This window comes from Arvicola amphibius, chromosome 12, assembly GCF_903992535.2.
Source record: "Arvicola amphibius chromosome 12, mArvAmp1.2, whole genome shotgun sequence".
NCBI lineage: Eukaryota > Metazoa > Chordata > Mammalia > Rodentia > Cricetidae > Arvicola > Arvicola amphibius.
This window is the reverse complement of record NC_052058.2, coordinates 83,760,792-83,775,244: the sequence shown is the minus strand read 5'-3', so window position 1 is coordinate 83,775,244 and position 14,453 is coordinate 83,760,792. Positions and strand designations below refer to the sequence as shown.

At 39.6% G+C, this 14,453-nt stretch overlaps 1 protein-coding gene across 2 annotated transcripts in view; it reads right to left on the bottom strand.

Annotated features, from left to right (window-relative positions):
* Positions 1-14,453, bottom strand: part of Camsap2 (calmodulin regulated spectrin associated protein family member 2) — an 86,683-nt gene that overhangs the window by 31,259 nt on the left and 40,971 nt on the right. For both annotated transcript variants that reach the window (XM_038348990.1, XM_038348991.1), the window contains exons 3-6: positions 11,668-11,829; positions 6,121-6,204; positions 2,369-2,510; positions 1,960-2,099 (exon numbers count right to left, since the gene is read on the bottom strand). In XM_038348990.1, the coding sequence (XP_038204918.1) occupies positions 1,960-2,099; positions 2,369-2,510; positions 6,121-6,204; positions 11,668-11,829 (528 nt within the window). The remainder of the gene's footprint in view (positions 1-1,959; positions 2,100-2,368; positions 2,511-6,120; positions 6,205-11,667; positions 11,830-14,453) is intronic.

Below are 14,453 nucleotides of genomic sequence, written 5' to 3'. Positions count from 1 at the left end.
CCCATGCATTCCTAAACACCCACTATTAAAAGTTAAAGTAAAAATGAGGTGCCCACGAGCATGGACCAAGCAGCCTCTCTGGAGTTTAGAGCCTTAAAATAGTACACTAAATTCAAACATGTAGTTGTGACAATTAAGCAAAGAATGCAGAACGTGAACAAAGACTTTTTGTTGACAATTACTTATTTTAAATAAGTTGACTTAAGGAAATATTTTTATATTTGGATCATGCTCAAAAGGATCTAAATATTAGGATTATTGGAAAATCTATATTCTATTCTCTAAAATGGACAGGAAGGAACACTACCAAACTTAATCTATAGCAATTTTTAAACGAATATATATCTTAGGCATATGAAGAATTTATTTCATATTATAGAAGTAGCACTTAAATTTTATAGAAAATACTAGAAAAGTCATTAGTAAGATATAAAGGAAATAATGGTGTAAGTAAACCTTCAGAATAGATTAATCAAGGTTTCTCTATGATGTGTCAGAGTAGGGAGTGGGGTACCATTTGAGTCACTGGAATTAGTGCCTCATTTGGAAATGCTTTTATCATTTGGTTCTATCTTCTGCCCTTTGGAGATCCTGAAATGGACAAAGGAAAAAGAGGAGATACTAAAGAATAAGAATTCCAAGTGTAAGGGACTAGCATAATCACGAGAGGAGCTCTTTAGCACTTCCAAGTAGTATTAGCACTGGAATTCTGATTAGGCTCAACCTCTAAGCCAAACTTCTAAGCTAAACTAAACATATTATAAAATCATTTATTCCTAAAGCTTTGAAACTGAAGCAGCACATGGAGCGACAAAATTAATAGTTACAATGGCCAAATTACTTAAGTGATCTACAGATTCAATGTAATCCTCAAAGTTCCAATGACATTCTTTACAGAACTAGAAAAACCAATCCTGAAATTCAGGTGGAAAACCTCAAATCCTGAAGAGCCAAAGTAATCCTGAGTAAAAAGAGCATTTGACATCTGACTTAATCTATCAAAGAGGCTAAAGATGGCTCAGTGGGGTACAGTGGACCTAAGGCTGGATCCCCAGCATCTACATAAAAACTAGGTGTGGCGGTCCTTATCTTATCCTCACATTCACAAACATCCCAACACAAACACACACACACGTGCGCGCGCACACTCACACACACACACACATGCGCGCACTCACACACACACATGCGCGCACACTCACACACGCACGCACACACACGCACATGCGCGCACACTCACACACACACATGCGCACACACACACACACGCACACGCACACACACACACACACACGCACGCACGCACATACACTAAAGTGCTTCATTTGGTTCTCTAACTAAAAACTCTTCATTGAAACGAAGATTCATTAGTGTTTCATTTGGTTTGCTGTTTATTTGACAGGTATTTCATCAGGTCCCCAGGCATGAATTCAACTCATGCTTTGCCATCAGTTTCCGGAACACTAGGATTACTGGCATACACTCAAACCCAGCCTTTAAAGGAAGACTCTCACCTTCTGTTAACATTTACCTATGATCAAAAACCATTTAATGGTTCACAGTTTACTCTGCCCACACCAAGACAACACTTCAATTTTACATATAACTTTGTGTTTGCCTTCACAATCTAAAAGACTTGAAACTAGCAATGGATGCTTTAAAGTGAAAAAAAAAATCAACCCAAGCTCTTTACTGTAAAGTTAATTTGTAAGTATTTATATTCATTTATTTTTGGAGATAGGCTTTGCTATAGCTCCACTGGCCTCAGACCCATTACAAAGTTCAAGCTGGCTGTGACCTCCTGATCTTCCTTCCCCCACCTTTCTATTGCTAGTACTTGAGGAGATTCAACTTGGGCCCTTGTACATGTTGGGTACTACTGCACCATTGAGATACACCCCCAGTTTGTTGCCACGATTTTTAAACTTTATCAAAAGGAAAAAAAAAGATTTAATTTACCTTTATGGATGAAGCAGCATAAAGCATATCTTCCAAGCTGAAATGGCAGCAATGGTTTAAGTATTCTTGGCAAAATTCCTGAATCAGCTGTAGATTATACAGGCTATCAGCCAAAGACATGGTTTCTTTCAAACAAATATCTTCAAATAGAAAAGGGGATGACTTTGGGTTAAATATGATGAATACTTCATAACTACTGACAGTACAAATACACAATTATACAAAACTGTTTAGCAAACATGTACTTATAAAAATAATAGCCACTAGACAAAAAGTTCTCAATTTTTTCCTCAGAATTATATGTAAATGTTTTTTTTTAAAAAATCCTTCATTAGTTATGAAATACTGTTATTTAAATATTTTTGCCATCTATCCACAGTTCAGAAATATATCCCTGGAACACACTTACCCTCTAATCGGACAACACCAGGGCAGTAAAAATGAATAAGGGCAGCTAATGCACAGCCATCTGTACCATCCTTCAGCAAATTTTCTACCAATGGAATGCAAGGCAGTTGTTTAAGCAATGTTTGTTCCTTCCTGTAACGAGCCTACAATATAAAGAGATCTAAATAAATACTAAACAATGCAAAGAAAGCAAACCCCACAGAATTGTAGTTATAGTTCTTAATAATATTAAGAAACTATAAATCAGGAGAAACAAGAAATACCAACTACTCACCTTTTGGCAATAATACTACAAGGTTAAATTTACAGCAACAATACTAATTCAATCAGATGCAATATAACATTTTAACAATGATATCAAATGGCATTTAGTTTATAGTAGTTACACAATCACAGAACAGATCTGAACACTACATTCAAATCAGTTCTGTTCATTTACTGACTAAACTTTTATTTACTATTAGACTTAATCAAGACTAAATAAAGTTCCTACACAAAAGGACTTACAGCTTTTGAAGAGCAAAGGAATCATTTGAGCAGAAATAATTATAAGAACTATCAAAATTGGAGAAGAGCAGCTAGCTAGTCCTATCAACAAAGGAGATCTGGAGTCAAGAAACAGCACCAAAGCATTCTGCTCCATCATCTGAACATCGGGGTACACACACCAGACTTTGAACCAGGAACAGAGCCAAGTGGAAGGATCCTGCTCCCTCAGAAAAATAAAACTTCAATTTCTAAAAACAACTTGATGTGACTGGATAAAAATGTTAAGACAGAGGCCAGTGTGGTGCCAGGCAGTAGAGGTGCACAGCTTTAATCCCAGCACTTGGGAGGAAGAAGCAGGCGGATCTCTGTAAGTTGGAGGCCAGCCTGGTCTACAGAGCGAGTTCTAAGACAACTAGGACTACACTGAGAAACCTTGTCTCAAAAATAAAAATAATAAAATAAAAATACAAATGTTAAGACAGACCTCTAAGAGTGAAAACTGCTGTAAAAAGTTAAGAGAAAAACTCTTAAGCCTTACAGAACCTGCACCTTACAGAACCTGCACTTACATCCTGGTTCTGCCACTTATTAGCTGTGACTTTGGACCAGTTACTTAAAACTCTCATTTCTCATTTTCCTTATCTGTAAATGGGGATAGTAAAACCTACTTAAAAAGATTTAAAACCTATTTAAAAAGATGTTGGGCACACAGAAGCAGTCAGTGCAGGCTAGCTGTCATTTGCTGGTAGGTCCACTACAGGCAAGACAAATAATGCTTATGATTTGCTGACGGCACATAAAGCCTTTTATTGGCAAAATGTATGATTACATAGGCTACTGCTATTTAGAAGTCATTTTAAAAATATTTATTTTATGCATATGGGTGTTCTGCCTGCATGTAAATATGTACACCATATGTATGTCTGCTCTCTGTGGGAGCTAGAAAAGGGTTAGATCCCTTGGTACTTGAGTTACAGAGGGTGATGAGACAGCATATGGGTTCAGGGAGTTGAACATGGTTCCTCTGCAAAAGTAGTAAGTTCTCTTAACTGCTGAGCCATCTCTCCAGCTGTAGGTGTCAATTTTATAAGAGAACAATTTAAATATTTTCTTCCAATTCTATCTAAACTCTCACCTCTGCAATTTATAAATTAAAATATAATTGTGAAAAAATACTTGAGACTAAAAACAGAAAATTTCAAATTTATTGAACAAAGCACTTAATACATAAAGGTGCATTAAATTCTTTTAAATGACATCCTCCAGAAAACATATGCACCAATGAAGAAAAAGATATTTATTTCTGCTTCTCTTTCCCTGGGTCCCAAATGACAAGAATCATGGAACATGTTTTCCTCTTGAAAAGAAATATTTGGAGGAGTGCAAGACAGACATTATATCCCTAACTTTCCCTATATTCAGAAAATAATATTTACATGTACAAATTTTTTATATGGATTATACTTTCCCTTCCTGTTCTCTTTTTGGGGAGATGGGGCTATCAGTACAGCTTACACTGTACAGATCTCAGTCCTCGGCTTCTGAACGCTGCTGTTGTGAGGCATCTTGCATAGCCTAATCTAGACTCTTTGATCACTGACTTTTACATCAGCACTAAAAAACTGAATTTTGTTGCTAAGAAATAATTTAGAAGAGAGGAGAAGAAGAAAGAAAATCACCCAGTGGTAAGCTCACTTTCCAGGTAGTGAACACTGCTCCGTACCCGTTGTCTTTGCTCTGACCTCCAAGCAGGAGAGCTGGACTGAACCAGCTTAGCATCACCAGCAAAACTGGTTCCATTTATTCTAATCCCTTTGTCAATTAGCACTTATGGATAAGGAGTGTGAGTGTGTGTATACACTCACATTAACAATGAGTGTCTATGGTTTAGACAATTATGAGGAGCAGGTCAAAGCATTTTACTAAAGACTATATCCTGTAAAATCCACTGAGCAAATGAACTTTAACATGAGGTCTGTACAGTTCCCCATAAGTTATCTACAGTCTGTGAGCTACAGGGAATCTTTTTCTTTCTCCATCTCTCTCCCTCCTTTCCTCCCTCCCTTCCTCCCTTTCTTTTTTTTTTTTCCTGGTTTTAACTGCCCATACTTAATCCTGAAATATGGATCACCAGGTGAAATCAGAGTTTCACAGTTTAGGTGCAATACTGGTGAGGACACATAAGCTTCTGATTTTTTAAATAGTGAAGTGTTATCTTCAACTAGGGTATAAAGAAAACAATTCTGCCAAAAATAATTCAAACATGCAGACAACTTACACAGGGGATTATTCGAATTCACTTTTAGGAAAACTGTTAATACCTGCAAGATTTTGTACCCATGGGTTGTTTTACCCACTGGCATTACTAATAATGGTTTATGAATGATGTGATGAGCAAAGGTGTTTATGCTTTAATTTTCCATTTTATATGATGGAAGTCTATTAAACCTAATCTCTCTACTCGATGACAAACAGATTTTTATGAGGCAGCGATAGCACAAGCTATAAACAATTCTGCGAACACCGTCACAATTATGGAGAGAAAAGTGAAGTAGTGAGTGAGGAACACTTACTGGAACCAGTTTCCAAAACCATTTGGAAGGAGACTTCAGAGGAAGCAGCGGAGGGAGAGAGATAGAGCAGGAGGTGAAGGAAAAGTCATCAGAATCATCCATTAGCAGGCTACAGAGGGTTCCTGACAGTGGGCTCTCCATTCACAGTTCTCACGTGTTCTATGATTGACACTTCAGCTAAAGCTACATGAATCCCTAACAGCCAAGACCAGCGCCATCTCCTCTCCTTTGCTCTCCCCAAACAATCACATTTTAGGACATTGAGGGTATTTTAGCAACAAAGAGTTCTAGTTCAGAGATTCAGAATCACATATTGCACCTACAAATAAATAAATAAACATATCCGTATTATTAAAGTATAAAGAATGTAAGGTTAGATTCTTAGATACTGGGAACCAACTGTAAGAAAGGAATAGTCTTTCTGAAGGGGAAAAAAAACCACTCCAATAAACAGAAGCCTAAAGTAAAGAGCAATATAGCTGAAATGCCTGGGAATCTAACGGCTAATAATTTTTGCTATCTAAGGGTGTTCTACAGAATATCGTTTTTTATCCTTTAAAACCTAAATTCAGTAAGCCTATAATCTCAGTACAAATCAATCACTAATGGTTATTTTGCATTTCCTAGAACAGTTCTCACATCTCTAAAATGTATGACTACCATCATAACCACTCCGCACTGCAGTGTGTACCTTTTGACCTCCTGGAGCTTCAGCTGTGGGATGCTCTTTAGACTTTTGTTCTTGTTCCATTATGTCTTTCAAGTGTTCATTCACCTTAAAATATATATATAAAATCAACGTGAATTTGCATTAAAATACAGCAACAAAATCACATGGTTAGATGACCAATATCAAGTACAAGTAACAGACAAATAAAATGTCATTTTTAACTAGAAAATAGTAACTTTATTTAAAACTCTAACATCAGCTCCATAAATTAACAGTACATGTTGAGCACCTGTATGCTAGAAATTGCAATGTTCTAGTTCTAGTAAGAGCTTAGTATACTTGTAACATGCATTGTACTACTAGGTAGTCAACACACAAAGCCCATCCGAGATAATAATTATAAGTTCTGTACAAAACATAAAACGCAAGGCTGGAGTACATATACAGCTCAATGATAGAGCATGAGGCAGCATGTGCAAGACCCTGTGTTCAATCCACAGCACCAAATACATACATTTATGCATGCATGCATTGTATGCATGTAAAAACCTGGTAAAGATAAACAAAGGCAGGGGAAAGAAGGAAAGACTCCAGAAGAAAGTGAACACTGCAGACTTCATTTCATTTCATTTTAACTGACTTGACACAGCCTATGATCACCTGGAAAGAGTCCCAATGGATAACACTGGGTTGGCCTGAGGACATGTCTATGGGAGACTGTCTTAAGTTAACAGATGTGGGAAGATATTGCCCACTTGTTGCTGCACCACTGGCAGGAGCAGTGAGGTGGTATGGTGGGAAAGTGGTTGGTGTGTGTGTGTGTGTGTGTGTGTGTGTGTGTGTGTGTGTGTAATGAAATGTGTAAGAGTGAGGACAGCAAGCTGAACGCAAGCAAGCAGCATTCATTTATTTCTCCATGCTCTTGATTTTGAGTTTGCTGTGACCGCCCCACAATGATGCCAGGTTATTTTATCATAGCGACAGAACTAAAACAGGTCATGTGGTCTCCCCAGAGCTGATACAGAGAAGAGTGATTAGAACTTAAGCAGAAACACAGTCTCACTGGCATGAAGAATCAAAGAGAAATCTGACATTATCAGATTAGCTGTATGTGAAGAGCATGCTGGGAAGGATGGGATCACAGCCAAGGAAGACCAACTAATGCTGTGACCCTTTAGTGCAGTCCCTTGAGCTGTGCTGAGCCCCAACCTGACACTTTGTGTTGCTACTTCAAAAGTGTAATTTTGTTACTGTTACAGTCATAATGTAAATATCTGACATGCAACCCCCCCAAAGAGTTGAGAGCCTCTGGTCTACCTATAATTTAGTCTCAAAGTTTTGGCTACACTTTGGACTATATATGCTTTAAAAAGAAGCCACAGACCAAAGGGAAAAAACACCTGCTGGGAGGCCAAAGAAGCTGCCACTGGAGGGAAGTCTGGGGCTTAGACTCCATCAAATACAGGAAAGCTTTAGTAACTACCGCAGATTTTCCAAAGACACGTCAGCATGATAGCTTGTGCTTTAAAAGATGGCTGAGTTTAATTTGAGGACAGTATGCACTGGATCTGTCAGAATGGAGACCTTAAACTGACCAAGAGGAACAATTTCAGAGAATGAATGAAGATGAGACAGTAGACAGAGGGCTGACCAATTAGGGAAGGAACACTTCGGGGAGTGTTCAAAGAATCAAATGAGGCTGTATGTGGATGGAGAAACATGAGAACAAGCTCCAGTGAGGACGACTCAGCGGGGAAGGAGAATGAGAAGCCGCAGCCCAGTTAAGAAGGAACAGCAGGAAGATCACAGATCAGCACCGTCAGCACCTCCTGCTCCACACAGACCTACCCTGAAGTTTAACAAGTTCCCATATGAAATTCCAAAACTAAGCAGAGGGACCAAGACCATGAAAAAGGGTGAAGGAATTTCTAGGGAGCACTTCCCAACCTGTGGGGTCATACTGCGGATATTTACATGGAGAACCACTGTTCTAGAGCAACAGGTTTTGGGGCACTCCCTCTGAGGGAGGGGTATGCTTTCCATCTAAACTAGGGAAAAGAAGACAGTGAGAAGCAGAAAGGCAAACAACTTCAGTAGTGAGAAGACAAAACAATTCTAACCTGATGGATTGCCCCTAAGCAGATGAGGTCAGCCAACTTAGCTGCAGCTCAAAGTAACAGGGCAAACTAGCAATGGATGAAGACTAGAGAAGATGAAACAGTCTCTAAGAAGCAGACTTCTAAGGGCTTGTCTTGGACTGGTAACTGTGTGGCGGTGCTCACCTGAAGTTTGTGGTTATAAACTTGAAAGTGCACCAGCTTTCCTGTGTCAGTTCCTCTAGTAACGTTTACTTCTCTAAGCCCAGGCAGAGACCAGATGTTAACCAAGCTCAACCACCTGAGTCTCGGTCAGGGGCTGCAGAGATGGCAGTGAAGAGCACTTACTGCCCCACAGAGGACATGGGTTCAGTTCCTAGCAACCACATGCTGGCCCACAACCCTCTAAAATTTCAGTTCCAGGGGAATTCAATATTTTCTTCTGGACCCTTTGGGCACTAGACACACATGTACCACACATAAACTTATACAGGCAAACATATGCAAAATAAAGATACGCAGATCTTTAAAAAATGCTAATGTATTAAGTCAAATAAAAAATCGGAAAATCTCAGCAACAGAATGGATGGAGGAGAGGTCAGTATCTGAGCTTGAAGACATAGTAAGGAAACTGGAACAACCTAAAGAGGACACGAAGTATATAAGAATTTCAAGACATATGTGACACTCTGAAACAAATTTTTGGGCTAAGGTATAGAAGGAAATCTTCACATAGACATTTTCAAAACAACCATAAAAGGTAATCTCCCAGAGCTGGCAAGGAGGCGATGTGGAGGACACTGTCAGGCGCATCACGCTGCGACGAAATACCACCATGAGCGACAACTGGGGAGAAAGTGCTTATTGGGCTTCCGCTTCCATCACTGTTCATCATGGAAAGAAGTCAGGGCAGAAATTCAATCAGGGCAGGAATCTGGAGGCAGAAGCTGATGCAAAGGCCATGGAGGGGGCTGCTTGCTGGCTTTCTCCCTATAGCTTAGTCTGCTTTTTTACAGAACACAGGACCACAGCCCAGGGGTGATACCACCCACATGGACTCCCCCGTCAATCACTAATTAAGAATATGCCTCACAGACCCGCCTGCAGCCTGATCTTAGGGAGGCGTTCTCTCAACCGAGGCTCTCTTCTCTCAGATCTAACAGCAGTGAGATTGAAGCACTAATTAAAAATATCCCAGATTTAAAATTTTAAAAAGTCCAGACCCAGGTAGATTCACTGGTAATATCACCAAACTCTCAAAGAAGAACTAAACCTAACACTTCTCAAACTAATCCGTAAAATAGAAAAGGAAGAAACATGGCTAAACTCTTTTTACAAAGCTAATATTACTCTGACACTCAAAACACTCCAAAAGTGGCAACAACAACAAAATTACAGACCAAACTCCCCGATGAATATAGCTTCAAAAATTCCCAACAAAATATTTGCAAACCAGGCTCAAGAACACAACAAAAAGATCATTAACTGCCAGGCAGTGGTGGCACAGGCCCTTAATTCTAGCACTTGGAAGGCAGAGGCAGGCGGACCTCTTTGAGTTCAAGGCCAGACCAGCCTGACCTACAGAGTTATAGGACAGGCTCCAAAGCTACACTATAGATATTCTGCCTCAAAAAGGCAAAAACAAAACAAAACAAAACAAAAAAATCATTAACCATGATTAAGTAGGCTTTATTCCAAAGATGTATGGATAGTTCAATACAAGTAAATTAATAAGTGTTATAAATGCATATATGGACTCAAGGACAGAATTACATGATTATCTCCACAGGCACAGGAAGAACTTCTGTTCACATTAAGTCATACAGAGGGGACTGGAGAGAGAAGGCTATGAACTGAACAGAGTTCTCAAAAAAAAAAAATACAAATGGCTAATAAACATTTTTGAAGGTGTTCAACATTGTTAGCTATGTACTTGCCACGACCTCCATGTGGTGATCAGGGGACAGCTTTCTAGAGTTAATTCTCTCCTTCTACACAAGCATTTACTGAAATAATGTAGCTTCCCTTAGAGCCGATAGCCACACCAGCCACAGGCTTTTGACTGAGTTTACAGTACCAGGCACAAATTCCCTCCTGTGAGCAGGCCTCAAATCCAGTCTGAGAGTGGTTTTGTTAGCCCCGTAACTGTCAGGCCACTGCTGTACTAGTGAGCATACTTACCAAGCTGAACATACTATAGCACACACAGTCCAGCAGTGGGTAAGACCACCACGTGCCAAACTGCCTTCTAAATGCTCGTGTGTATTCCCACAAAGTGGCACTGCTTTCAACCGTGGCCAGAAATGCTTCTTTTTGCAGTGGGTAGCAGTTGAAGAAGAGACTCATAACTGGTCAAAGAGTTAATAAGTGACTGTTGAGTGCTCATCTCTAAACGGGACGTCTATCTAATCCCTACATCGTGGAAAACAGGGTAGCCGTAGAGCTGGAGGAGGGGAGGAGAGCTGTGAGACACTGTCTTCTGGACACAACCTCACAGCATCCCCACCCCTGCTATTCGAGCACTCATTACAGGTGGGCTGCCAGCTTTTCATAGGTTCACGGGATCTGAACTCCGGACTTGAAGCTTATGCAGCAAGAGCTGTACTTACTGAGCCATCTCTCCAGCACAATTTAGCTTATGACAAGCTTCATGCAAACATTTAAGGAAGGACACCTCAAGACATAATTTCCATATTTGTTCACTGCCTGTCCCACAAATCAGTTTAATTTTCTCTGCAAGGACAACTGTAAATGAAAGTTGGTCCATCTGGATGTGGTGGCACAGCCTGTAATCCCAGAGAAAGAGCCAAGAGGATCGCTACAAGTTTCAGGTCAGTCAGGTCTATACAGTGAGACCTTGTCTCAAAAATGGATGCATGAATGTGAGTCAAGAATTAACCACTCAAATGACAAGGAAAATTAAAAATTTAATCATGTTCAAAGCACAAACCAAAAAATCTCCAAGAAAGTGAATCCATAATCAATATGATTTTGTACAATTCAGTTAAACAAACCTAAGATGCTCACGATCAGAAATATGAGAATCATATTCAAAATTATTTCACTGCTCACTATATGGTTCCTTATTCTGAGTGCTCTCAGTTTTGCAGTGATCTGGTATGAGCTGGATTAACACTAAGGAGTTATTACGAAGCACGAGCACAATTACAGACACTGTCAAACATAAAATCTGTCTATGATTGCATCAACTCTCGCTCTAAGACGAGGCCTCGCTATAGCCCAGTCTGGCCTTGAACCTGATCAGATCCTCCAGCTTCAGCCTCACAGGTACTGAGATTACAGATCTAAGCCACTGGCTCAGCTTTATACTTTTAAAAACAAATGTCTTAAGTAAATTGCACAACCTTAGCTTACATTTTGATTTAAAACAAAAAGTCACACAGGAGCAATGAGTAATTGCAGATTTTAGTTTTCTACTAGTAGAACCATTTCCAGTTGAGCATAAGCCTACCTTATTTATCCAGTACATGACAGCATCTTCAATATCATAAGGCAGATCTGTAGCTTGAAAAAAAGCTGAATACTGTTGAGCACATGCAATTACTTTTTCTATGCTGACCATCTCTACAGTATAAGCCATCATTAGAGTATCAATCATGGCCAAATGTGCACTCTGAAAATAGAAAAGCACAAACAATTTCGAAATTACACTTAGAAACTGCTTTATTGTAAAATATTAGCATTTTTTTTAAAACAGTAGTAAAGCCAGAATACTGACAGGTGTTAAGAAAGCACAAAGCATGCTAAGATAAGCTGATACTAGACTAGTTTATTTTTTAAATACTGTTGAAGACTTATATTAAGATGCTCTTTATTTACTCAAAGCCTCCTCTCCTTTTCACATGATAATCATGCATGTATCATTTGCAATGCAGTGTACAAATTCCAGGATTGCTGCTGCTGATCTTCCCTCATTTCTCAAACCCAAAGTACAACATTAAAATATCCCTCTGTGCTCTTCATTAATATTGGCAAACCGTCAATCTAGATGACAAAGTTTCGCTTCTGAATAAACAACAAAAGAACTTGTAACTAATTTTCTTGCCTCCAAATTCTTCCTCAGCTAACTCCTATGGCACAGAACTTCCAGTATTTTCTCAGGGTTTTTGTTTTGTTTTTGGTAATATATGAATCTGTTATATGGTAGTTAAAAATACAAAATATTACTAAAGCATACTAATGATCCCTCTTCCAGTCCCACTTCCCAGCAGTGCCTTCAGTTGGTATGCATTCTTACAAAAAAATAACATTTTTTTTTCCTGTGTTAAAAAAAAACCTGTTCACACTGTCTACTATCTTTGGCATCATAAATAGTGCTGTAACACTGACCTCTAGTGGATAATTACTTCCTGTGGGGCTACTGGGTCCAAAACTACAGTATAGGCTTTGGTAACTGGGCAAGTTATGCCAATCTTACATCCCACCAAGAACGTTATCAGCACGCCAATTTCTACATTTTTTTATATTTTTCATCTATATGAAAGGTTAAAAATCTCATACTTGACTCTGCAATTATCTGATTATTGCCAGGCATGCTTTTATGTGGTTAGCAACTATCTGCATTTCTTCTTCAGAAACTGCCCGTTAGTATCTTTTGCCTGTCTCTTCTTTGGGGTGTTATCATTCCCATTGGCTTGTAAAGAGCTTATCATATACTGTTAAGAGTTTGTCTAGACAGCAAACACGTTTTCCTAGCCTTTCTTGGTAAAAATCTGTCCATCTTGGAGCTTTTCTTTATGGCTTTGAAGTTTTACACTCTCCAACCTAATTCTTTATTTTCTCTATTATATTAAATCCATTTGAATTCTGAAGATGTTATAAACTAGGGAATAGATATTTTTTCCAAATCAGAGACTGCATCTTATCATTCCTATAAAAAAAAAAAAAACAAACGTATTTTTTACGTAATAAAACCTGGACTCCTATTGTTTCCTTGGAGATTAAAACCTTCCACCTTGGAGGGAAGCTCCTTAAGACAGGCAACGTTAAATTAAAAGGGGGTTAAAGTGACAGGATGGTCTAAGAAGAGATGAAGCTGGGGGAAGTAAGTAACAACAGCTTCAGGAAGCCCCTGAAGCTAGCCAGATTTACGAGGCTGTTCTAGTCTCCAGTCCATATTAAGTTGTAAGGATTGCTGCAGGCTCTTTTAGACCAGCTGAGCTGCCTGGAAGGACACCCTCCAACCTGCTTAGTTGCCAGCGCCTGTGCGGTGTGTTCCAGGTTCCCCCTTTGTGAACTGTAACCCATGCCAGGGTGCACTTTATTAATACAGCCATCTCAGTCATTTCTGCTCCTATAAGTAACCCCAATAAAACACATTGGCTTATTAGGTTGGACTTTGGTGGCATCTTTACTTTAGACTGCCGTTGGTTCCCTGTTAGGAGTGGGGTAGACATTCAAGCATCCTCAGGTACATTGCTACACAAAAACTCCTTATGGAGGTAAAACTTTATTATCTGACTTGTGCCTCTCACTCCGGCCTTACCAATCCCTTCTTCACCCTATACATCTTTGAAAACAGCAAAACAAAACTGTTTGCTAGTCTTTTTTTAAATTAAAATTTATTTTCATTTTACATACCAACACACCAGTTCACCTTCCCTCCCCTTCTCCTATTCCCCCTCTTCCTCCTATCCCACCCTGCATACACTCCTCAGAGGGGGTAGGGTCTCCCTTGAGGAGTCACCAAAGTTTGGCATACTAAGTTGAGGCAGGACCAAACCCCTCCCCCCTGTATCAAGACTGAGTAAGGTATCCCACCATAGGGAATGGGCTCCAAAAAGCCAGTTTATGCATCCAGGATAAGTCCTGGTCCTATTGCAGCCTCCCCCATCTCCCCGCCCCCCACAACAGAACAAGTCACATAACTGTCACCCACATTCAGATGGCCTAGTTCATTCCCATGTAGGTTCCCCAGCTGTCAGTCCAGGATCAGTGAGCTCCTACTAGCTCAGGTCAGCTGTCTCTGTGGTTTCCCCAATCATGATCTTGACACACACACCCCTTACTAGCCTTTAAGTGTGTCATTCCTTCTCAAGCTTCTGTGTCTTGAGTTCTTAAGTTCTCCTTTTAATACTGACTGACACAGGTTTGAATGGGACTCACACTGCAAAGCTTTTCCTTTGCCTTTTCCAATCAGATGCCTCATCCAACCTCTAAACTGAGCACAGATTCTTCTCGACTGTAGTTATGTTACATTATGTTCTGACTTCATGGAGCAGAAAATGAACACAGGTG